At 40.4% G+C, this 27,580-nt stretch overlaps 1 protein-coding gene across 1 annotated transcript; it reads right to left on the reverse strand.

Moving 5' to 3' along the window:
- Positions 1-27,580, reverse strand: CHRNA5 (cholinergic receptor nicotinic alpha 5 subunit). The gene is made up of 6 exons (XM_058427796.1): positions 27,475-27,580; positions 12,342-12,493; positions 6,639-6,683; positions 4,809-4,918; positions 2,623-3,454; positions 1-212 (listed from the first exon to the last, which is right to left on the reverse strand). Exons 1-6 carry the CDS (start codon positions 27,578-27,580, stop codon positions 51-53), a joined length of 1,407 nt encoding a protein of 468 aa, XP_058283779.1. The 3' UTR covers positions 1-50.

The following is a 27,580-nucleotide window of genomic DNA, read 5'->3' on the forward strand; positions in this document are numbered from 1 at the left end:
TCAGATATATGTGTGTTAACTAAATGTATACTTCAGTCCCTTGGGAGGCTTCACTTACTTGCATTTCCAATATGAACTGGTATTAATATATTTGCCCATTTATAAATAACAGGAACAAAAAGCCCAAGAGATCCAACAATTGAAACGAAAAGAAAAGTCCACAGAAACATCCGATCAAGAACCCGGGCTATGAATTTCCAATCTTCAACAACCTGTTATGAAAAAAATAAAAATGCATTAAATAATTGTAAATTGTGTACACATTTTAAGATATAACAAACACACTGAATTAGAAGCCAAATCAATTTCTGCTTCCCGTTGCTGCCTCTAAACAGTAAGTGACCCTATACTCAGCTCAGGGACAGACACCAGCCTGATGGTCTATTATAGATATAAGCTTTAAAAGACACTACAAAATATGTTCATTTACACATCAACATATTACAAGTGGTTTATTTTGATAGATTAATAATTAGACTACTTGGATATTTTACGATAAACTAAAAAAATTATTCTTACTATATATTCTTGCTACTTATTCTTGCCCAGTAGTGTTTACTTATTTTAATATTTTGAGAGACTCTAGCCTGAGATTAATTTTGTGCCAAATTAAAAGTTGGTTCAGAATAATACATGTTAGAAAGCTGTTCATCTTCCTCACATACACTATTTTTGGATTTCCTAGGGACCACTTCAGCCTAATTTCATGAGCACAGAACGGTCTTCCCTGGAGCCAGCTTTAGTAGGGAGCTGGCTCAGCAGCTCGGAGCCACCACAAGGAAAAAGAAGGATGAGCCCAGCCGCTAAGCAGCAGGGGCTCCCCTTTCTACAAGGCCATTTCCTTGACCAGGGGCTTCCCTGGCCCTGAGCCTCTATGAAGGATGGTGTCTCCTCTATAGGAACTGTGCCTCCAAAGTGTAGGATAATTTAGAATTTAGGGCATTGTAAACACTGTTACTTCTCTGCTTATTTTGAGATGGAGTCACTCCGTCCCCCAGGCTGGAGTGCAGTGGCGTGATCTCGGCTCACTGCAACCTCTGCCTCCCAAGTTTAAGTGATTCTTCTGCCTCAGCCTCCCAAGTGGCTGGGACTACAGGCACACGCCGCCACGCCCAGCTAGTTGTTCTATTTTTAGGAGAGACAGTGTTTCACCATATTGGCCAGACTGGTCTCAAACTCCTGACCTCGTGATCCACCTGCCTCAGGCTTCCAAAGTGCTGGGATTACAGGCGTGAGCCACCGCACCTGGCCACCTCTGCTTCTGTTTTCATCTGAAAATAAAACCAACATCCCTGGTCCTAGTAGTATGAGCCATGACCCTTTTGCACAATACTTTGCAGACATTTATTAAATTCCATCTCAGTTTAAACCATTATCTAACAAATATATGTAATTTTTAAAACTCCATTGATAGCTCCAAACCTTATAAACTAATTTCATTATGCTACCACCAAATACTTTACAAACCCACAAGCATTGAAAGTTTTTATGATGGGTGCACCAAAGTCTCAGAAATCAGCATGAAAGAACTTATGCATGTGATCACATGTTCCCCAAAAACCTATTGAAATAAATACAATAAGGAAGGAAAGTCATTGAAATTAAATCATTCAAATATGAAAAAAAGTTTAAAAAAATACATCAAATGTCCCTTTTGGGGTAAAAGCTGTGATTTTGCCCGATTTATTCTGTCTCCTCATACCTGATGGAAATTTTCCATTTAAAATAGCTTTACAAATTATAATTCACATAATTTTAATGTACATTCAATTATGAAAATATTACTATAGTCGTAGGTTTAAAATAATACACAATAGGAGAAATAACAGTGACAAGACTGAATTTTATAAGTTCCACATTAGGCTCATTCTTTAAAAGAACTTTTTTTTTTTTTTTTGAGACGGAGTCTTGCTCGGTCGCCCAGGCTGGATTGCAATGGCCTGATCTCGGCTCGCTGCAACCTCTGCCTCCTGGGTTCAAGCAATTCTCTTGCCTCAGCCTTCCGAGTAGCTGTGACTACAGGCATGTGCCACCATGCCCAGCTAATTTTTGTATTTTTAGTAAAAACGGGGTTTCACCATGTTGACCAGGTTGATCTCAAACTCCTGACCTCAAATGATCCCAAAGTGCTGGGATTACAGGCGTGAAGCCACTGCGCCCAGCCTAAAAGAACTTTTGACAACTCCATTAACTGTTACAATGGAGTTCTGCCTACAGATTGTCACAATTTAGAAACAAAGTTACTGAAGACAAAATTAAAACAGTTCACCCACTGCCCTCACCCCAAGAAATTAAAACAATTCATCATGTCAGAGCCAAGAAATATGGCGGGATTATTATTCCTTAGAATATGTAACACTAAATTTTCTTTAGAGTTATCCAAGATGCTGATGGGGGAAGTGGAGAAGTGAGATTTGTGTAAATGCCCCCATTTTGCAGGTGCTTTAACTGAAACAAGCCTTAGTAAAGCTCTTTTATAGAAAATTATGTCAACAATTCTGGCCCTCAATCTATGCTTAGTCTTACTTAAGGGACATGCTGTTTACTCTGCCAAAATTAATGAAAGTAACTTCTGAACTTAGAATGGAAGCAGATCTGCGTTTGTAAATACACATCACAGACCTCACGGACATCATTTTCCTTCATGACGTGTCTTGTAATGTAGCGAATAGAATCGAGCGCAGCTTCCAGTGTGTTTCTAGAAGATTTTGGTCCACTACCACTCTCAGTTTCCTCTTTCTGAGTGAAGTACCTATCTACATGACTTCTCATGCAAAGCAGTTTGGGAAGCTTGTGAAGAAATATCTTGCGGACCCAAGGCGCCATGGCATTATGTGTTGAGGAAGAACGATGATGAATGTTGATAGCGAAGACGGTTACCATAATTGACAGTGTCACAAAAATCATGGTAAATACCAGATACTCTCCAATCAGAGGTATGACTTTTGAAGACGAGGGTATGATCTCTTCAATAACCAGAAGGAAGACAGTCAAAGACACAAGTACTGAAGTGCAGAGACAAATCTTTTCACCTTCATTTGAAGGAAGATAGAAGACAAGCACAGTTAAAAATGACAGCCCAATACAGGGTATTATAAGGAACAAGGTATAAAAGAGAGGCAGGCGCTTGATTACAAATGAGTAAGTGACATACGGATACCAGCAACAGCTGTCGGTTCTATTTCCTTTGCTCCCCGTTGCACTCACAATTTCCCATTCTCCATTATCAAAAAAATCTCTCTTGTCTACATCTTGGTCCTCTAGAATTATATCAACCTGTGATCCATCATAAGTCCAAGAACCAAATTTCATGGAACAGTTCTGTAGGTCAAATGGGAAAAATGTGACGTCTATAGTACAGGAACTTTTGTAGTTTGCCGGTGGTGTCCAGGTGACAGTGCCATTGTACCTGATGACTGTTTTCGTACTGGTCCCTTCAAAACGTCCATCTGCACTAAAATACACACATATAAAATAACAATGCAGAAATTAAACAATGCACATGAATTGTATTAATATAAGCCTAATATAAAAGCAGGCCTATCATTGATTGCATGTAGTAATTTTTAAATTACTATACTTCAGATAAGATATACCTGCTACACAGGGACCCTGCTCCAGGAATATCTTCCTTAAATATCTAACTCTACCAGAACTGAACCCCTTCTGCTGCATCTACTCCAGAACTGACAAATTTTCACAGAAGCCTGAGATTCTAATGATTGAAAAAGACCTCACCTTACACACAGAATAGACTCAGGCTATTGACACAATGGGTGCGCATACAGCCAGAACCTGAATCCACACTCCCTGCACAGTGTTCTTCTTCCTTCATCGCAAATACTGGCCATTTGTTACTTTGATGGGGAAAGACCATCAACGCCAAGCTGGGCATGACCCTGAAAAGCAGCTGCACCTCTCAAGCTCTCCCACCAAGTGAATTCACATACTAGAAAAGTCTAGTATAGAATTCATACACTAGGAAAGCACACCACCAACATAAGATTTCTTTAAAATGTTGCTCTGTCTTCAAATTCATGTGGCTTTCGCACACTATTCTGTAATATATCCATGTTTAATACAAAAATGTTTTCAATTACTGAAAATAAAATGATGCTCCAGGAAGCTGCATCGTGTGTCCTTACAAGCTGTGTTCACTTCTTAAGCACGGAGGTAAAAGGTGTCAAAAGATTAAAGATATTTTTGCATAGCAGTTGCTCTGTCCTCATGCCAAATGGCCTTCTTTCAAATCAGACAAAATGCTTTAAGATAAGCACAAATTCCCAGATTTGCCCAGGAGTGGTCTTAGAAAAAAATAAAACTGGTACCCAGAATTTTCCTCTCCCCTAAGTTAAAAAAAAAAAAATCCTCAAAACACACCTAGGTAGGATGCCTCTAAAGATGAATTAATAATTAACCCAGCATTCCTCATTGTGGGAAAATGACAATACAGTATTTAAACACAATTAGAAGGATGCACAATTCAACATAAAATACGACCTCAACGATGTAAAAAACATACAGAAAAATCTAGAAGTCTGCCAAATATGTAGTCTAGTAAATCAAAGGGTAAATGGAGGTATCGGTCCCCTTGGTGTGACCCCCCTACCCTGCCACGTGCTAGCTCTGTGATCCTGGACAAGAACAACCACCCTAAGCCTCTGTTTCCTCATCTATAAAACATGCAGTCATGTCATTTGATTTTTATACCTAAACAATTTTCAAAAGGGAGAAAAATTATTACTGCCTAATAGAAATACAAATGTTTTCTTTTGAAAATATAAAACTATATTTAGAATATAACTTACTTATCAAACAAAACGATGTCTGGTGTCCAAACAGAGTCTGAAGGAACACGTATAACTTTTATTCCACCATAGTCATCAGGGTTCCATCTTAATTTTACATCTATCCATTCCTTTAAAACAAAGAAATCTGCCTCAATTTCAATAAAACTAATAGTCAAAAACAGTGAATACTATACTTTTTTGTCACACCAGAAATTTTAGACATGAGATCATCTCTACCCCCAAGAGAGAACACCTCCCTGTCTTTCTTATTACGGGCACCAGATAACCCTGTCCCCTTGTGTGGTGGTTCTCACCATGGTCTCTGTGAGACACAGGTGAGAACCAGAGCTAGATGTGTTCATGGCTCTGCTTGGCAACTCTTCTCCCATCAACTGACTGACTATATCCAGGACTTGAAGCCACAGGCACTTAACATCCAGGTTCAAGGGAAACATTCTTTTTTCCAGATGTATTGTCGCCCAATTTGGCTGTTCTGGTCCATGCAAAAGGGAGTTGGACTTATTGCACATTCTGCATATTTCAACACCTTGCCCTACCTCCATGCAGCTACAATTCTGTGCTCAAGTTAGGAGCTGCACCCTGAGAAAAGCATATACGCCTTTCAGGAGTTCAGAGTTAGGAAACAAACAGTCGGTATAAAAATTAGGGATGATAAAGAAAAACAAAAGGAAGCACTCAACAGCAGTTAGGACATACGTATGGTGGCCCAGAAAAAAAACAAAAGTCCTTTATATAAAAGGGACTATCTACAAAAAAAATTCATTTCATTCTTGCCCATTACCACCTCAGAGAGTCAGAATCCTTGCAGTGGCCTATGAGCAGCTGCTACTCCACCAGCCTCTTCTTGCTTCTCTGCCCATCTCCTACACCCCCTCTCCCCAGTGGTTCTCTCACCGCTAGCACCGGCCTCCTTGCAACTGCTCAAACACACTAGGCACACACCAGCCTCAGAAACCTTTGCACTTGCAGGTCCTGCTGCCTGGAACACTCCTCCCCAGATATACACATGGCTTGCTTTCACTCCACCAAGACTTTGTTCAGACATTATCTTCTCAATGCTGTTTTCTCTGACCACCATTTTTATAAGTACATCCCCCGTCCAATACTCCCTATCTTCTTTGCCAGTGTGTTTTTCCCCAAGCTTATCAGCTTCTAAGGTACTATACAACCTACTTCTTTATTTTTCCCCCACTAGGATGAAGTTCCATGAGGGCAGGTGATGTGGTTTGGCTGTGTCCCCACCCAAATCTCATTTGAATTGTAGCTCCCATAATCCCCACCTGTTGTAGGAAAGACCCAGTGAGAGGTAATTGAATCAAGGGAGTGGGTTTTTCCTGTGCTGTTCTTGTGATAGTGAATAAGTCTCATGAGATCTGATGGTTTTATAAAGCGCAGTTCCCCTGCACATGCTCTCTTGCCTGCTGCCATGTAAGACATGCCTTTGCTCCTCCTTCGCATTCCACCATCATTGTGAAGCCTCCCCAGCCATGCTGAACTGTGAATCCATTAAACCTCTTCCCTTTATAATGTCCTTATAGCAGTGTGAGAACAGACTAATACCACAGGGTTTTTTGTCTGTTTTGTTCACTGTTGTTTCCCCGTAACAGTGTCTGGCACATAACAGGCACTCCAAAAATACTAGCTAAATAAATACAAGAACTCCATCTACCCTCATCTTTCTGTATCCTGCCAATCCACCAAGGCCACATATTCACGTATTCATTCTTATTCACAAATATACATACTCTTGTATTTCTGCTACACAACATATAATAAAAATAGGTGTCCCAGTCACTAATTGGGTGCCTGTTTGAATTTTATACATACCTGTTTCAACCAGACGTTTGTTGTCATTAACTGATTTTTCTCATCCTTTATAAAATAAAAATTTAAATAAGATTCATTTCAATTACAGAAACAATAATTCTTTAAATAATAAATTTCACATTGTTATATAAACACTCTTCTTCACATAGTACCCACATTTCATTCAACAATCTGGTTCTCTAGAAAGCTAGGATCTTTCTTCCAGCCTAATTTCACATTATTCCTTTCAACATACTCTCTATTTCAGACAAAGTACACTAAAAGATACCTTTGGCATTTTTGCATTTAACATTAATCATCTCAACTACTATATTTCCTCAAATTTAAGATGCAGTCTAAGATATAAGCACAGTGTTATTTTACGTGCTTAGCACTAAGAGGAGAAAAAAAGGCTGTCAATGAATTACAAGCTGCCATGAATTATAAGACACATCATGATTTCAGAGGTGTTAAAATGTGGAAAAGTGTGCTTCTTAGAATCAGTGAGGTACAGTATTTCTGTACATCCCTGAGGGACATCCCTTACAGTCATTTGCCTCTGCTGAGGGAAGAATATGAATCTCCCTGTAGGTCTGCTAGACAGAAACAACATTGAGGGCCGGGCGCAGTGGTTTATGCCTATAATCCCAACACTTTGGGAGGCCAAGGCGGGCAGATCACTTGAGGGCAGGAGTTTGAGACTAGCCTGGCCAACATGATGAAACCCCATCTCCACTTAAAAAAAAAAAAAAAAAAAATTAGCCAGGCATGGTGGCACACACATGTAATCCCAGCTATTCAGGAGGCTAAGGCACAAGAATTGCTTGAACCCGGGAGGCAGAGGTTGCAATGAGCCAAGATCATGCCACTGCACTACAGCCTGGGCAACGGAGTGAGACTCCATCTCAAAAAAAAATAAATAAATAAAAGAAAAAGAAAAAAAATATTGAGGTCACAGCCTTGAACACCAATTTCATAAAGCTTTTCACGCCTACTTTTGTAGAGAACTGGAGGTCCTTGGTACTTCTCACTTATACCTCTCTGCTATCATGTCTTTGTTATGCCGGTCCTTTACCAAATATTCAAGGTGTAATTAAAGTGATACTTCTTCCATTAAATTTTACTGAAATATCATGGAGCCAGGAGAATTAACAAAAGATCCATAATCACCAGCCACAAATATATTATATTAGGACACAATGCTATGCACAGACTCACAGAAGTATGAGGCAGTTGGGGAGACAGGACAGGGGTATAAATAAATATTAATACCTCAGGTAACTGGAGGTGACCCATTCCTTATCCCATCCAAACAACAGGTAAGTGACCCAGGACAAAGGAAGAGACCAGAAGGAAGCAAACCCCTGAGGATGCAGGCAGCTCCATGAGGTCCCTGCATGGGGAGAATGAGTACTGGGAAATGCAGCATGGCCATCTCTCTTACACTGCAGTTCCAAAGAGCAATTTTCCTTGATTAGAACACTAGAGCTGGCTGGGCATGGTGGCTCACACCTGTAATCCCAGCACTTTGGGGGGCCGAGACGGGCGGATCACAAGGTCAGGAGTTCGAGACCAGCTTGGCCAATATGATGAAACCCGGTCTCTACTAAAAATACAAAAAGTAGCCGGGCATGGTGGCACACCTGTAGTCCCAGCTACTTGGGAGGCTGAGGCAGGAGAATCGCTTGAATCTGGAAGGCAGAGGTTGCAGTGAGCCGAGATCATGTCACTGCACTCCAGCCTAGGCCACAGAAACTGGCCCAGAGAGGTAACTTGCTTGAAGTCACAGTACCGATTAGTGGTAGAATTGATTTTAGAACTCAAATTTCCTAAATCTAAACCCACCAACTCTGCTATCCACGCCAGTCACACACCATCCAGAATAACGGCTGATCCTTGTATCTGAATATGCCTGTTAGGCAGAAGTTCTAAACAGAGGCATTTATAATTATGAAAGTTCTGGTAAACATATTACCCATGATGGTATATGGCAAAAGGTCATCTTTGAGAATCTAATGAAAATTATGGGTCCTTTCCCTAGAAAAATGTGCACACACACATAAATTGGGCTCCCAGTCAATACTTAGCACTTTCAACAATAACACAGATAACAGAATAATCCATAAGTTCACAAATGGCCCCAAAGACGTGGTGGTTAGCCATTACCATAAGGGATACCGCCTAATTTAGTGTGATCTCGAATACCTCCCAAGCATCTATAATGTGCTCAGCACAATGGAGGATGCAACAAAAATGAAACTGAGGACAGACAAATGTAGGATGATCCCCATGAGGAAACCACTAACAAATGGAAAAATGTTAACTACACGTGTAAGTATAGCAGAAGAGTTTCAGGGGTAATCGTATTTATAAAAAGATTTTATCTTTAAAATCAAACAAGCCAAAAATGAGATTTAAAAAAAAAAAGACAGAATATGTGGGAAATAAGGCAGGAATCCACCAAATATGATTCTGGGGAGCTTAGCAGTAAAAGGAACCTAAAACATCTCAGACACAATTCAGTGAATTTTCCATTCTCCATCTCCAGAGCCCTCACCCTTCATTTCCCGACTCCAGTCCTCTTCTGCTTTCGTAGTCACTGACATTTCATTTTCTGGGCTCTTCTCTCAAGAAGCAACCTTTCCACCACTTCTCTGCTTGGTTAGCCCTTCCTTCTACCACTTTCTACAAATGTTCCTCAAGGATCAGGTTCCTGCTCTTCCCATTAACTTTAAAAACTCATCAAAGTGGGAGGTGAGAGGCAAGGGCAAAAACAAAAACAAAAACAAAAAAACTCATCAAAGTTTTCAACAGTCACCTCCAGGCCAGCAATTCCAGATGGACATCATTGTTCTCATCTGTCATCTCAGAGCCAGTCTTGACTTCCCAAAGGCTACTGAACATTTTCTTTGGAATTAACACCTCAAATCACAATCAAACGACTCATCTTCTCCGCCCTACTCCCATAACAATGAAGAGCATTTTTCTTTTTTTTTTTTTTTGAGACAGAGTCTCGCTCTGTCACCCAGGCTGGAGTGCAGTGGCGCGATCTCGCCTCACTGCAAGCTCTGCCTCCCAGGTTCACACCATTCTCCTGCCTCAGCCTCCCGAGTAGCTGGGACTACAGGTGCCCACCCACCACACCCAGCTAGTTTTTTTGTATTTTTTAGTAGAGACGGGGTTTCACCGTGTTAGCCAGGATGGTCTCGATCTTCTGACCTCGTGATCCACCCGCCTAGGCCTCCCAAAGTGCTGGGTTTACAAGGGTGAGCCACCGCGCCCAGCCGACAGTATTTTTCAAATGTGTTACTCTTCCACTGTAATCACCTAGGCTTCAAAATGTGATGCCTCCCTCCATATTCAGTGGTCAAGTCCTGTTCCTTCTTCTATGTGGTCTTCTAACTTGCCTCTCATCTTCTAGTCTCTCTTTCACTCCCCAAAACCACGTACATTACTGTTTTACTGATCTTCTGAAAGTACTGCTTTGAGCATGTCTGTTGCCTATCAGGTCTCTCACTCATACAGCATTTACTATGTACCACATACCATGCTAGGTTCTGGGACAGATACAAGGAATAAAGTTCACCCAGCTTTGAAGATGAAACGCCAGAGCACATGAGTACCAGTGAGCGTAATGGGCACCATATTAAACTGCAAAAAAAAAAATTTGAACACAAGAGAGGCTGTCTTATGGATTCTGGAAAGATTTCACAAAGGGTCTGACAAATGAATTTGGCCTTGAATAATAAATGGCTAGTGCCAGTAGGAAAGTTCTCCCAAGAAGTAAACATGGCAGGAGCAAAGACAAAGTGGCATGCAGGGATCCTCCTCACCTTCTCCACCATCCAGTCAGACCACTCCTGTATGCCAGGGCTCCCAACATTCATCTTTTGATCTAAACAGCTGTACAGGAAGGCTCAGTTATACACATACGATTATATTGTTCCTTCGTACTTAAATACCTTTCCTCTCTGCCATGTGAAACCCTACACTTCCTACAAAGCCAGCTCAGGTACCACCTCATCTACCCTACCTTCTTTGATAAGGTCATTCATTAAGATCTGAATTCCCAGCTCTTTCTGGCATCATGATTTAGTGCCACAGTTTTCTACACATTTGTGTGCCAATGACCTCAACCAGAAAGATCTTTGAGAGCAAGCCCCACCCACCTTACTTTTCTTTTCCTTTTTTTTTTTTTTTTTTTTTTGAGACAGAGTCTTGCTCTGTTGCCCAGGCTGGAGTGCAGTGGTGCAATCTCAACTCACTGCAACCTCTGCCTCCCAGGGTTCAAACGATTCTCCTGTCTCGGCCCCTTGAGTAGCTGGGATTACAGGCACGGACCACTGCCCAGCTAATTTTTGTATTTTTGGTAGAAATGGGGTTCTGCTATATTGGCCAGGCTGGTCTGGAACTCCTGACCTCAGGTGATCCACCCGCCTTGGCCTCCCAAAGTGCTGGGATTACAGGCATGAACCACCGTGCCTGGCTACCACCTTACTTTTCCACTTTCCTATTTTCATTTAAAGTCTCCCCATATTGACTAGCCAAGGGCTGAGCACATACAGTCCATATATATTCATTAACCTTTCTGGAAGCAATTAGGTGACACAGCAATAGACTTTAAAAGGTATACCCTTTGGTTCACTAACTGCCTTTCTTAAGGAAAGGAGACGTTCAGGCATTTGTTTACAAATATATTCATCATTGTTAATTATAATAAGAAAAATTGGAAACAAGCTTCTGTTCAAAATGGGAGAATGCTTAAATTATAGATGAAATATGTAACCATTAAAAATCATATTTGAAGAGTATATAATGACATAGGAAAATGTTCATCATGTCATAGAGAAAATGCAGTAATCAAAATTATTTCTAAAATATTATTCCAATTTTGTAACATATACACAGAGACAGACTGGCAAGAAACACAACTAATTATTAACATTAGTCATCTCCGGGTAGTAGAATTACAGTCAATTTTTATTTTCTCATTTGTATTTTTTGCACTTTCCAAATTCTCTACAAAAATCACGCATTGCTTCTGTAATCAGAACATAAAGCACATCTATAAATGTTATTTTAAAACATATATATATATATGCATATACATATACTTGGTTATTCTGGGAACACAACAGGGAAATACTTATTGATTTACATGTTCAGAACAAGAAGAAACTAGTTTAAAAATTAGCATGAATGTTTTAGTTTAAATAGATAGGATCTCTTGACAATAAGTACAATTTATCAAGGGAATTTATTCTACTAATGAACGTCACATGGAAAAATTTCTGAAATGTTTTAAGTGTGAGCCCAAGATAATGATCTCTTGTGATACTTTTAGGTCCTAAGAATCTATCACTCTATTTTTGGACTTTTTCTCTTAAACTTAAAAATTTATTTTCTTTTCCCTACTTTCAAGCTAACTTTTTGAACCTATTTTTAACACATTTAAGGAATATACAATGTTTTAGACCTTTGAATTTGTTAAAGACAGACTTATAATTACCAAATTGAGATAAAGTTTCTAAACTATAAAATATATAAACACAGTGTGTTATCATGTATGTGACACAATCACTTCTTTTCCCTGGTGAGTTCCTTCAGGCAAAGGACTGCTTCAATCACCTTTGTAATCCTTGGTGCCTAGCACAGTGCCTGGGCACACACCACGCTCTCATTAAATCTGTGGGAAATTGAGTATAGAAGGATATGCACACCTACCACATCCACCAATTGAGATATTGCAAGTCCAAACTTTATTTTTATTTTGTCATTCAGGTGTTCCACAGGACGAACCCATCTTTCGTAGTCTTGAAATAAATCCTTAAGCAAACTATCTTCATGTTTTGCAATAGAAGAAGGTTCAGATAATCCTGTATAACAAATTTTTAAAAGTTAATGTACTGGCTTCTCTCCCACCAGATACCTATACTGTCAAACAAAAGCTCAAACCCAGGAGGCAAAGGTTGCAGTGAGCCAAGATCGGGCCACTGCACTCCAGCCTGGGCCATGGAAAGAGACTCTGTCAAAAAAAAAAAAAAAAAAAAAAGGAAAAAAAAAAGTTCAGCATTATTAATGAACCAAACTACAATTTAGGCTATTATTAATGCAGCTTTTAAAATGAAATATTAATATAAGTATTTCTGATCGAATAAGGGACACTCTGGTTCAGATATGTCTTAGTTAAATCAGACTGACTACGGAATATGCTGAGCTCCTTAAGAAACACTCAGTACTCAATACAGAATAATTTCAAATCTAAATAATAAAAGCTTTTAAATTGCCAGGGTGGCAGGAGTTATCTTGAAATTCCAAACCTAGAAAACAGATATACTAAAGCAAAGCTCATTTATCAATTATAAATGTTAAAATTGCTTTAATTTGCATAATCTTTTTTTTTTTTTTTTTTTTTTGAGATGGAGTCCTGCCTGGTCTCCCAGGCTGGAGTGCAGTGGTGCAATCTCGGCTCACTGCAACCTCTGCCACTGGAATTCAAGCAATTCTCCCACCTCAGCCTCCTGAGTAGCTGAGACTACAGGTATCCACCACCACGCCTGGCTAATTTTTGTATTTTTAGTAGAGACGGGGTTCCACCATGTTAGCCAGACTGGTCTTGAACTCCTGACCTTCAGCGCTCTGCCCGCCTCAGCCTCCCATAGTGCTGGGATCACAGCTGTGAGCCACTGTGCCTGGCCTGTCATAATCTTAATATGAAAATATATAAATATTGAATGATTGATTTAGCTTTGACATACTTTGCTACTATATTTGTATAGAACTATACATTTGTATAAAACTGCTTTTTAGGGAATAAGGAAGGAAGTACTCGAAGACAGCAGATAGCATGCTGTCCTGGAAGCTAAATGAAGAAAATGTAGCAAGAAAGGTTGAGCCTCCCAATCTACTGATGCTACTCATGAGACATGGAGAGGCAGCTGAGAACTGAGTGTTGGATTAGCAACAGTGAGGTCAATGGTGAATCTAACAAGAGCCATCTACGGGAAGAGAGATGAACTGGAGTATGTTTAAGACAGAGTGCAAAGACAGGAATGATTTCTTTCCAAAAGTTATGCTGATATAGGGATACTGAGGATAAAGAATCAAGAAAGGTTTATTTCAAGATCAGTAAAAAAATAAATAGGTGGTGGCTCACGTCTGTAATCCCAGCACTTTGGGAAGCTGAGGCGGACAGATTATCTGAGGAAAGGAGTTCGAGACACACCTGGCCAACATGGTGAAACCCTGTCTCTACGAAAAATACAAAAATTAGGTATGGTGGTACATGCTTGTAATCCCAGCTACTTGGGAGGCTGAGGCAGGAGAATTGCTTGAGCCTGGGAGACAGAGGTTGCAGTGAGCCGAGATTGTGCCACTGCACTCTAGCGTGGCCAACAGAGCGAGACTCTGTTTCAAAAAAACAAACAAACAAACAAATAAATAAATAAATGTATGTATGTATATATATGAATGTGAACATGGTTGGCTAAATAATTCACAGGGCCCAATGTAAAATGAAGATGAGGAATTCCTGTTCAAAAATCAGGAAACATGTGCCATTAAATATACTAAAATAAAAACTTTTTTCTTCAAAAAAATCTATTTTAGGACCTAAGTTGTTAAAAAAAAAAAAAAAAAAAAAGCCAAAACATAAAATGTCTTGGATACTATGGCCAAAGACTGGTTAGATTTGGGGATCAGTTACGCTTATGCTCCTACAGAGCTCAAATAAGCGTCTCTGAAGAAATGAGTTTTCAGTATTGTCTGGCCTGGGATCACTTAAGGAAATGTGAAATGTATAAAATTCAAGCATGACTTTTACTTAAGACTAATGATATTATGAAAAAAAAAAACACTTTTACTTGAAACAAAAATGTCACTGGCTTATTAATCAGCAAATATACACATAAGGATTACAGTAGCTAGTGATTGTTCTTCTCCAACCTAAAAGAAATGGTTGGAGAGAAATTAGCACTTTCACAAAATCTTCTCTTTATGATGATAGACCATGTTTTCCACACAGAGATATGAAAGAACATCCGGGTACTCTAGCTGGAGGAAACCTATTTCCTGGTTCTCTTTTCCATAAATAACCTACTCCTCAAGAGTTTGTATCCTGCTTCCCTGAATAACTAGTTTAATTTTTTAAAATTATTTATTTTTTATTTCTTTATCTTGAGATGGAGTCTCGCTCTGTCACCCAGGCTGGAGTGTAGTGGTGCGATCTCGGCTCACTGCAACCTCCACCTCCCAGGTTCAAGTGATTCTTTGTGTCAGCCTCCCAAATAGTGGGGACCACAGGCACACACCACCACGCTGGGCTAATTTTTGTATTTTTAGTAGAGATGGGGGTTTCACCCTACTGGTCAGGCTGGTCTTGAACTCCTGACCTTAGGTGATCCACCTGCCTCAGCCTCCCAAAGTGCTGGGATGACAGGCGTGAGCCACTGCGCCAGGCAGTAACTAGTTTAAGATACTTCATCTACAAATACTATGGAGTTTGTGTGGTGACGCCTGTAAAAGTCTCCTTATGCTGAAATGCACAGCATTGAAGATATTTAGATTAGTTTAGAAAATTATACACTAGAGTCATTCTTAATGTTTAAAAGCCATTAATTTTAGAGCTTCAAGTTAAAATGGCATTATTGAACCATTTCTCCTCTTCTAACCCTCCTAATTATAGTCCCTGAAATACCAAAAATTTAAGGGTTAAAAGTATTAATAAATAAAATGTCTTTTGTTTTTGAGACAGGGTCTCTGTCACTTAGGCTGGAGTGCAATGGTGCAATCTTGGCTCACTGCAGCCTTGACCTCCTGGGCTCAAGCGATCCTCCCACCTCAGCCTCCTGAGTAACTGGGACCACAGGCGTGCACCACACCTGGCTAATTTTTTGTATTTTTGGTAGAGATGGGGTTTCACCATGTTGCCCAGACTGGTCTTGAACCCCTGAGCTTGAGCGATCTGCTAGCCTCTGCCTCCCAAAGTGCTGAGATTACAGGTGTGAGTCACCGCACCCAGCCTAAAATGTCTTTCAATAGCATCTAAAGGAACCTTTGCCTGAGTGGGGAAAAAACTAGCTTGAATCGCTATCTCAAATCTTCTTTGAAAGAAAGTAGACAGGGTATAAATAAAATACTAATCCCAACATTCTACCTAATGAGAATCTTCAAGATACTGCTTTGTGAGTATCTTCGCAATACATCCCATACTAGAAATACCATTTTCTTAGGACACTTTATAGCAGTGTCCAGTGCAAATGTCAAAGGTATCTTAGCATAAAACCTTGATAGTGCACTTAAATTCTTCTTACAGTCACGCTTTTTAGCTGGCTCTAAATGTTTTAAGTTTACACTGTTCACAAACCTCAGCATGCAAAAAAGGAGACAATCCAATGCATCCCCTCATTTTACAATCAGGATATATGTATGACCAGAAGGGTTGCTGCTACAGACCTCATTAACCGCAGAGCTCTGAGGGTCACCCTTGGCTTCATGCTCTTATCACCCTAACATCTTCCATCTTGTGACAACTTTCTAGATTAACTTAATGAATGCCACACCCCCGATAGCTCTAGCCCACATTGATGTTTACTTATTCATTCATTTAACAAACATTTATCAGACAGGCACTGGGAACATACTGGTAAACAAAAAAGACAACATCGACATTTACAATCCAGTAGGAAAGACTGACACCATATGTAAGCTAAATTCTAAATAAACTGAATCAAATGGAAAAATTCTTTTTAGAAGTTGTTTTAAATAGTTAATATTTGCTCATCCTATTCAAAATGAACACTTTTTTGGCATCTCTATAGCACTACGTATAGGCTGATGACAGTAATTGCTTTTTTTTTTTTTTTTTTTTTGAGACTGGGTCTCACCCTGTCACCCAGACTGGAGTGCAGTGGCGCCATCACGGCTCACTGCAGCCTGGAACTCCTGGACTCAAGCAATCCTCCCACCTCAGCCTCCCTCCTATCTCAAGCTCCCACAGAGCTGGAACTGCAGGCGCGTTCCACCACACCCAGCTAATTTATTTATTTTTTGTAGAGACAGGGTCTCTTTTTGTAGCTCAGGCTGGTCTTGAACTCTTGGGCTCAAGCAATCCTCCCGCCTTAATCTCCCAAAGTGCTATAAGATCCACCACGCCCGGCCTTATTACATTATTACCTTTTAATTTTCCTTCCCTTCCTTGTCTTAAAAATAGTTGACTTGGGCCAGGCGTGGTGGCTCATGCCTGTAATCCCAGCACTTTGGGAGGCCGAGGCGAATGGATCACTTGAGGCCAGGAGTTCGAGACCAGCCTGGCCAACATGGAGAAACCCTGTCTCTACTAAAAACACAATAATGAGCTGGGTGTGTAGCACGCGCCTGTGGTCCCAGCTACTAGGGAGGCTGAGGTAGGAGGATCTATTGAACCTGGGAGGCAGAGGTTGCAGTGAGCCAAGATTGTGCCACTGCACTCCAGCCAGGGAGACAGAGAGAGAGACCCTAACTCAAAAACAACAATAACAACAAAAAACAAACAAACAAAAAACTTGACTTCAAAAGATCCCTTACATCAAAAGGATATACAACCCAGAGAAAATATTTGCAAATCATATATCTGATAGGGGACTTGTATCTAAAATATATAAAGAACTATTATAAATCAATAATAAAAAGATTCAATAATCCAATTTTTAAATGAGCAAGAGATCTAAATTAACTTAGACATTTCTCCAAAGAAAAGCCAGTAAGCATATGAAGATGCTCAACACCTTTAGCCATCAGGAAAACACAAATCAATAACACAATGAAATAGCACTTCACACCTAATAGGATTGGCTATAACCAAAAAGACAGACAAGTTACTCAACTTTGGATATGATTTTTCTTCATCTGTGACATAGATATAAAAAAAGTACCTCCCTTATGAGGTTATTGTAAGGATTAGCTAACAGTGTAGATATAAGTGCCAGCACAGGGTCGTTCTTATTCTTCCATAAATGATTGCTAAAGTAATGGTAACTGATAGACCAACAAACATTGTCTCCAGACAGTCCTGGGCAATGGAACTTTGCAAAAATACAAAGGAAGAATATGCTTGTGGCATTGGGCACTCTTAACACAGTGCAATGATGGGTCACTATAAAGCTTTCCTCAAGTCTCTATTCTTGAAACCAAATAATAATTATAATACAACCTGCTAATAGCATATAAACCACATATCTCAGAAAAACAAAGGAAACCAAGCAGTGAAGCACACTAAAAATAGGATAAGAACAAAAAAAAATTTAATGGGATAATTCTTCTAAAGTAGTTAAAAGTACAGCTGCTATGAGAAAAACTAAGTTGAATACCTAACAAAGGTATAGATGTGTATACAGTAATATCACTAACACTTTTATATATTTACATTTTGGTTTTACAAATTCAATTTTACTATCATTCATTGCCTGAAGTTTGAGGAACTGGGCGAATGACATTAAAAAAAACCACAGTCAAATCATTTGGTGAAACCACATTTATTTTCAAAGAAATGTAACCTTGCTCCTTAGTTTTAGTATGGTGAAAAGGAAAGGACACAGAACTACAAAGCTGAAAACCTTAATTTGAATACTTGGCACCACTAATTAGCTGTTAACCTCCATCCATAAGCCACAATTTTTTTCTTTTTTCTTCCTTTTTTTTTTTTAAGACAGCGTCTCACTTGGTCGCCCAAGCTGGAGTACAGTGGCACGATCTTGGCTCACTGCAGCCTCGATCTCCTGTGCTCAAGCAATCCTACTGCCTCAACCTCCCGAGTAGCTGGGATGACAGGCACTCTCCACCAGGCCCAGCTAATTTTTTTGTATTTTTTTGTAGAGACAGGGTTTTGCCATGTTGCTCAGGCTGGTCTTGAACTCCTGAGCTTCAAGAAATCCACCTGCCTCGGCCTCCCAAAGTGCTGGGATTACAGGTGTGAGCCACCGCGTCTGGCCCACAATTTTCTAGCCTATATAAAATAAGGATATCTGTTAGCAATATGTCAATAATTGTTAAATGGGTATGGCAACAACTTTTTGATTCATTACTTTGGACCATTCTTGTGAACATTTTTATTTTTCCGTTAAAAAACATTAATAAAAAGGAGAATCTCTGCTTAGCTGCTTCACTCTCGTCTGAATCAAATGAAATAAAGTACATTATCTTACTATGTTGGGTAGTGTCTAGGTAGTTTAAGATTTTTTAAAAAAAATCTTCTTCACTAAATGTAGTATGTAGCCAAAAAGACACCAGAGGATTTTTTTTTTTTTTTTTTTTTTTGAGACAGCGTTTAGCTCCTGTTGGCCAGGCTGGAGCGCATTGGTGCGATCTCGGCTCACCGCAACCTCCACCTCCCGGGTTCAAGCAATTCTCCTGCCTCAGCCTCCTGAGTAGCTGGGACTACAGGCATGCGCCACCATGCCAGGCTAATTTTGTATTTTTATTAGAGATGGGTTTCTCCATGTTGGTCAGGCTGGTTTCGAACTCCTAACCTCATGTGTCCCTGCCCGCCTTGGCCTCCCCCTGAGGATTTTAAAAACCAATTCTAGGCCAGACACGGTGGCTCACGCCTGTAATCCCAGCATTTTGAGAGGCTGAGGTGGTCGGATCACGAGGTTAGGAGTTTGAGACCATCCTGGCCAACATGGTGAAACCCTGTCTCTACTAAAAATACAAAAAAAAAAAAAAAAAAAAATTAGCCAGGCATGGTGGTGCACGCCTGTAGTCCCAGCTACTCAGGAGGCTGAGGCAGAAGAATCGCTTGAACCTGGGAGGTGGAGGTTGCAGTGAGCCGAGATTGTGCCACTGCACTAAAGCCTGGGTGACAGAGTGAAACTCCGTCTCAAAAAAAAAAAAAAAAAAAAAAAAAAAATTCTAGGAGCATTTGATAGTGCTTTGCTCTGGCATTTTTCCACGAAGAATCATGATTTTCTTATCAAAAGGTAATGATTTGGAAAAAAGTCAACCAACATGTTCAACAGCTAAATGTGGATATTAGCAGTCTTTTGCCAACCTGCAGATAAAAACAGACATTAACTATAATTTTAAGTTTCTGCCACAAATTATTCTTAAATCTTTAGCATCTCCTACAACTTGGCCACACTAGAGCCTAATGTGATATCTCATTCAATTCATTCATTAATTCAAGAAATGTCAACTAGCTGCTTACTGTGCCAACTTCTGTGCCAGGTGCCAGAGGGAGAGCAGAAAACAAAGACCTGGTGCCTGTCTTCCTGGGGTACAAACTTGCACATTTATGTACCTTATTATATCATACTTATAATTCTATGGCTATGCAAAGTACACCCCACAGTGAGAATGGCGCCCCTGCCACTGCACAGTGCATCACCTGCATATTCCAACACCACTGCAGCTCTGGAGTCTAACACAGGATTTCTCAGCTTGGCACTACTGACATTTTGGGCTGGACAATTCTTTGTTGTGGAGGGCTGTCTTGTGCCCCGTATTTTAGCAGCATCCCTGGCTTCTACCCACTAGACATACCACCGCCCCACAGGACAACCAATCGTGTCTCCAGACGTTGCCAAATGGTTGGTGAGGGGGAGCAAAACTGACCCTTCTTGCGAACCACTGTTGTAACACTAGTAGCTAATAAGCAGCAGAAGTAGAACTAGGACCCAGATTTATTTTGTTTTTTCTCAAAATAATGCTATAATTGCAAAAGTAATGTGTGGTCACTGTCAAAATTCAAATCCAGAAGCTCATAAAGAATAAGAATTCTCCCTCCTCCTCTCCTTTGCCTTCCTTTCAAGGGTAACCATTAAGTTTGATGTGTAGATATTTTAAATTACATGCATGTTCACTCACACACAGAAACATGTTTTCCTCTAAGTTCTGCAACTTTTTTTCATTCAATACTATATACCAGCCGGGTGTGGTGGTTCACGCCTGTAATCCCAGCACTTTGGGAGGCTGAGGTGGGGGATCACCTGAGGTCGGGAGTTCGAGACCAGTGTGACCAACGTGGAGAAACTCTGTCTCTACTAAAAATACAAAATTAGCCAGGCGTGGTGGTGCATGCCTGTAATCCCAGCTACTTGGGAGGCTGAGGCAGGAGAATCGCTTGAACCCGGGAGGCAGAGGTTGCAGTGAGCTGAGATCATGCCACTGAACTCCAGCCTGGGCAACAAGAGCAAAACTCCGTCTCAAAATAAATAAATAAATAAATAACACAACTATATAAACTATATATCAGTAGATGCCCAACTATCTCCAGTCTTCCTTCACAAGCTGCCAAGTGATCATTATGAGTGCATTAGACTTTTAAGTTTTCACCACTGATTGGCATTTATAGTCTTCAGTTTTTGGTTATTTCTAATAATGATACAATGGGAAAAAATGCTGTAATTAACAAATCTCTTTTTCCATACTGATGCAAAGATTTCTATAGCAATGTTTCTCAGAAGTAAAACTGCTGAGTCAAGGGGACGCACATTTTAAATCTTGCTAGGTGCTGCCAATATCTTCCTTTTCTTCTTCACAGGCTGCCATAAGAAGGAAATAAGATAACATATCTAAAAAGATTTGAAGAGTGTGTATATTATACCTCCCCAATTCATAATCAAGGCATTCCTGGAGCAGTTAATCTACCCCTGAAGTCTCCTTGCATCTTTTTATAAGTTAGCAAAAAGTGACTTGTACTCTTTTGAAAAAAAAAAAAATCCTCTTTGCAGCAGTCCTAGGAGGGCTATTTTAAGCAACAGCAAGATAAAGCAGTGAAAGTAACCATTTTGTAAACGAGGGAAAATGTGTACTATATCCAACATTTTCAATGTGACAAACAAGAATGCTTACCAATCATTATTTTAAGTATTACAGATAAAATACAGAGGGATTTTTTTCACTCTAGGATTTTCATTATATTTTATATTGATTTTTCTCACAGAATTATAGGATAAAGTTACACTGTAACTGCTATGCCTTAGTAAACTTAATATCTTACCCTGACTCTCAGAACACTTGCAGTAAGAAAATGAATGACCTTAGGTGGTATTAATTTAGGTGCAGTCAATAGTTCTCAAGGAGACGAGACAACTTGCACACTTTAAAAAAAAAAAAAAAAGGCTGAGCATCATCAGATCAAGTAAATGCAGAGTTCATTATCTTTATTTGGGGCTATAAATCTCTCAACAGGCAATAAATATGTATTATGAGCTAGTATATTTACAGTATTACGGAATAAAATACCTAATGGTGCATGAGGTTGCCTGTATGACCTTGAAAAGACTCTTGCAAATTTCCCCCTTAGAGATGTCCAGTTATGAATGAGTACTAAGGACTGGAAGAAAATATGGAAAAGTGAAGACAGCTGCTTTGTTAGGACAGCAGGATAATGCTTGTTTTCTTAGCTTCTATTAGCCTTACATTGTTTGGGCTACAATTCATTGTAAATTCACTATTTCCATAATTACGTTCATCAGCTTCCCTTGAGAGTTCACCCAGTTGGTATGAATGTGGAATTTTCTACAACCTTGCTACTTAATTGTGATACACTGAGCAACAGTATTCACATCACCTGGGAGCTTGTTAGAAATGCAGAGTCTCAGGCCCTGCTTCTGACCTACTGGATCAGCATCTGCGTTCTGAGGGAATTCCTGCGTACATCTAAGTTTCAGAAGCCCTGGTCAACAAAACCTAGAGAAGTGGTTCTCAAGGGGTAGCAAATGTGAAGAACAATTTTGCCCCCAGGGCACACTTGACAATGTCTGGAGACATTTTTCAGTGGGTGCTACTGGCATCTCATGGCTAGAGACCAGTATGCTGCTAAACATCCTACAAGGCACAGGACACCCCCTCTCTGACAACAAGGAATTGCCCAGTACAAAATTTCAGAGGTTGAGAAATCCTGACCTAGAGGAAAGAGTTTTGCCTAATTCCATATATATAGTTGACTGTAAAATAAAAATGAAAATAAAACCAGATTTAAAAAAAACCTAAAAGTTCATATCACCTTTTTTGTCAGAATTCAAATATTCATATTTAACTCCTATTTTTACTGGTAAAAGGCTATATTTTATAATCACACTTGGGAAGAGAAGAGCATGAAGTCACTGAATTAAACACAGTAGGAGGGGCCGGGCGTGGTGGCTCACACCTGTAATCCCGGCACTTTGCAAAGCCAAGGCGGGCAGATCATTTGAGGCCAGGAGTTCAAGACCAGCCTGGCCAACATGGTGAAACCCCGTCTTTAATAAAAAAAATATATATATATACAAAAATTAGCCGGGTGTGGTGGCGCATGCCTGTAATCTCAGCTACTTGGGAGGCTGAGGCACAAGAATCATTTGGACCCAGGAGCCAGAGGTGGCAGTGAGCCAAGATCACGCCACTGCACTCCAGCCTGGGTCACAGAGCAAGACTCTGCCTCAATAAAAAAAATAAATAAACAGTAGGACAAAGAATATCATGTTTCCTCAAAAGGAGAACAAAACATCTAAATTAACATTTTTCATCATAGAACGGAAAAGGATAATTTTAAATAATCCTTTCTATCATATTGTCATTATAAAACTATACCCAGGCCAGGCACAGTGGCTCACGCCTGTAATCCCAACACTTTGGGAGGCCGAGGCAGGCGGATCACCTGAGGTCAGGAGTTCAAGACCAGCCTGGCCAAAATGGAGAAACCCCATCTCTACTAAAAATACAAAAATTAGCCAGGCATGGTGGCACATGCCTGTAATCCCAGCTACTTGGGAGGCTGAGGCAGGAGAATCACTTGAACCCAGAGGCAGAGGTTGCAGTGAGATGAGATCATGCCACCGCACTTCAGCCTGGGTGACAGAGCGAGACTCTGTCTCAAAAAACAAAAACAAAAACAAAAAAACACTATACCCATGCTGTTCTGTGGAACAGATGTCTAAAGAAACAAATTCTAAACTTCTTTCAAAAACAATTCCAGGCCAGGCGCAGTGGCTCACCCCTGTAATCCCAGCATTCTGGGAGGCCGAGGCGGGAGGGTCACGAGGTCAGGAGATCGAGACCATCCTGGCTAACATGGTGAAACCCCATCTCTACTAAAAATACAAAAAATTAGCCAGGAATGGTGGCGGGTGCCTGTAGTCCCAGCTACTCGGGAGGCTGAGGCAGGAGAATGGCGTGAACCCAGGAGGCAGAGCTTGCAGTGAGCCGAGATTGTGCCACTGCACTCCAGCCTGGGCAACAGTGCAAGACTCCGTCTCAAAAAAAAAAAAAAAAATCCAATATTTAACAACTCTAATTGTCAACATGCTTATTTAATAGTGAACTTAAACTATCATCTGATAATTTAATTCCAATGCTTTAAGAAAAATAATGCTATTAGAAAAAAGTTCTGTACTGAAATTATTGAACTAAAACTTCATATCCTAATTATAAAAAATTACTTGCTAGATCTAATTTGTAGATTATAGGTTGAAAAAAAGCTATTCTTACAACTGACTGAAAACCTCAGAGTTCAACCCATAGGCTATACTAATACATGCAGGTACATCTGCAATGTATTAGGAAATACACAGACAAATGAAATCCTACCCTCCAGTTGCTCAGTCTAGTTCACATATTTAGTATTTCTCGGAAATCAAAATAATTTTAAATTGCAAATTAAATTGTGTATAAAGTTTATGTAAGGATATATATATATAACGAAAGTAAAACTGACAGTCACTATGTGTGTATTTGTTAGCTTCTGAAAATGTTAATGAAAATGACTAAAGATGAGAAGAAAAAATCTTTCCTAGCTCTCATTTTCTATGAATTATTTCATTTTCCTATTTTGTTTTCAGCCACTACATATACTAATTAAAATTAAGTTTCAACCATTTAAAATGTCACATAGCGTGCAGCCATAAAAAAGAATGAGTTCATGTCCTTTGCAGGGACATGGATGAAGCTGGAAACCATCATTCTCAGCAAACTAACACAGGAACAGACACCAAACACCGCATTTCTCATTCGTAAGTGGAAGTTGAACAATGAGAATCCATGGACACAGGGAGGGGAACATCACACACCAGGGTCTGTCGGGAGGTTGGGGGCAAGGGGAGGGAGAGCATTAGGACAAATACCTAATGCATACGGGGCTTAAAACCTAGATGACAGGTTGATAGGTGTAGCAAACCACCATGGCACATGTAAACCTATGTAACAAACCTGCACGTTCTGCACATGTATCCCAGAACTTAAAGTAAAATTTTTTTTTAAAGTTAAAATAAAATGTCACACAGCCAAGAAATACAACCATTGGCTTTAAAATGTCACATAGCTAAGAAATATTAAGAAATATAACTAGCTAGATAGTTAATGACTATCTAATTTCCATAATCACTGTCCCAATCACAGGTCAGTTTAAAATGCTTGTATTATCTTAATGTACTAGTTCATTATACTTTAATATATTATACTTTAATTGTCTCCTGAGCCACTTTCCATAACTCTGTGACCGTTCATCAGCCAAATAATGGCTGCTGGCTGACTAGATATTCTCTTTACCTGGGGACTGGCTCACAGAAAACCATAGAGAAAGGTTACTATTAAGAACCTAAGACGAATATGAAAACAATAAATTGTAAAAATAAAGGTAATTATAGGTGAACTTAAAAAACTTAAAGTTGACTTAAAAAACATCTACTACCGCCCTTTCATTTTAAAGAAAGGGAAATAAAGAATCAGCAAGGTCAAGTAATACATCCAAGGAAACACAGACAGCGAGTGGCAGGTCTCCTATTTCCAGACAGTACTTTCAGCCACCCACATGCAACGACAGTTGTACACAAATGCATATTAACAGTTAAGAACAAGTGTGCAATTACATCATCCATTCAATATCACTTTGTTCTTCAAGATGATCACTTCTAAGAGCACACAGAATCTTATAATTTTCGAGGTGGAAGGGGGATCCTTTAATGGCCCCTCACCATACAGGTGGGGAAACTAATATCCAGAGAGGTAATACTGTTCCACTCCTTCCTTGCGCAAACTTTCACTGGGCTCCTACATTAAGGTAGGTGTTGGCGATACAAAGATAAACAAGAATCACAGTTCTTAAGGAGCTTACGTGGAACAAGGAAACAGAAGTGCAATACAACCAGACGGTTATTATGAGAGAGATATTAACTAAGTGGGGCAGAAAGCAGGAACTAATCGATTTCACTTTGTTATAACACTGAACACCATGCATGAAAGGAGATAGCTATTTACACTATTTAATGCTTGGCTACAGTGTTTTATATTAAAAGACATGAAACAGATTTTTAAAGTTCAGTTTCATCAAAAGGGGTAGAGAACTACCATTTTCTCGAGTGTCAGGCACTGTGCCTGGCATTTTATATGCATTATTTAATCCTCAAAAGAACTCTGAGAGGTAAGCATGATTATTACCCCCATTTCTTTTCTTTTTTGAGATGGCGTCTCGCTGTGTTGCCCAGGCTGGAGTGCAGTGGCGCGATCTCGGCTCACTGTAACCTCCGCCTCTCGGGTTCACGTCATTCTCCTGCCTCAGCCTCCTGAGTAGCTGGGACTACAGGCGCCCACCACCATGCCCGGCTAATTTTTTTTGTATTTTTAGTAGAGACGGGGTTTCACTGTGTTAGCCAGCATGGTCTCGATCTCCTGAACTCGTGATCTGCCCGCCTTGGCCTCCCAAAGTGCTGGGATTACAGGTGTGAGCCACCGCGCCCGGCCCGCCATTTCTTAAAGAAGGGAAACAGCTGAGAGAAGTTCGTCCAGTCAGGATGCACCAGAGCCATAATTTGAACACAGGTTTGCCTGGTTCCAAAATCACATTCCTTTCTTTCTGTTTAACTCTCTCTGCCCAGGATTTTCTTAATTTGTTTAAATCACCCTCCATCTTATTTCTCTTCGGTCTACACTAAGCAATACATCCTGCAATGAATTATTCTAGTCTTACTACTTCCTAAAATCAGAAGCCATAGATTAAAAACCTTAACAAAGGAAAGGCAAGAAAAGGTTCTTGCAATATTTCCCCTATTTAAGAAACTCACTCATAAAACCTGAAATACAGACGTAGTGAACTTCTGCAATCATATCTTGCTTAACGGATGCTTAGCTTTTCTACGTTTAGATCACACCATAGCTGCTCCACAAACGTGTTTTTCTTCAAGGTATTGAGAGAACTGACTCTAAAACTTTCCCAAGCACTTGAAACAAGTAGGACTACGCGATTTCTTTTGTTGTTTCCATTCCTGTCCAGAATCTCTTGAAAAACATCAGGCTGGAAAAAGCTGGGCTCTAAGGAGCTAGTGAGGAACTTTGGATGCAAACGATTACCCCGAAGCCAGGGAAGTCGGCAGCCTAGCCTGCTAGAACGCACACTTTTCATCTCCGGCGAAAGGAAAGGTTTTCAAATGCTGCGGTGGGTGGGGGACAGGGATGGAGGAAGAGGAGGAGGGCAGGAGGTGGAAGATAAGTCCCAACCCCTAGAATGAAACCCAGAGACTCTATATCCCGTAAATAGGCAACAAAATGGGAAGCTTGGCTGCCACCACGACAGGAAAGCCCTGCTGGACAAGAATGGCATCTTTTACTGAAAAAAGTTGTGTGGAAGTATACGCTAAGCTAGCCTCGTAGTCTCCAGCGATGCAGGTCGTGGAACAACAACGAAAACCCACCCAAGTGGCCTTTTCTCTGTATTTAAATGAGCAAATCTGGACATTTAAACTACAAGCTCACTCCAAGCCCCCAGGAGAAAAAAACCCACCTCCCCTCGCAACCAGGTTTTCCGGCGGCCGTGGCCTGGCAGCTTCCTGGGCACCGCGATGCGGAGTCCGGGCCAGCCCCCGCTCCGGCCCGCTGCCCCCCGCCCCGCCCCTCTGCCGCCCGGGCTTACCTCCCTGCGCGCCGCCCGCCGCGCCCACCAGACCGCAGCGCCCCCCGACCAGCTGGACCAAGAGCAGCAGGCGGAGTTCCCGGGGCCCCGAACTCCGCGCCGCCAT

Source organism: Hylobates moloch, unplaced genomic scaffold, assembly GCF_009828535.3.
Source record: "Hylobates moloch isolate HMO894 unplaced genomic scaffold, HMol_V3 SCAFFOLD_14, whole genome shotgun sequence".
Classification (NCBI taxonomy): Eukaryota; Metazoa; Chordata; class Mammalia; order Primates; family Hylobatidae; genus Hylobates; species Hylobates moloch.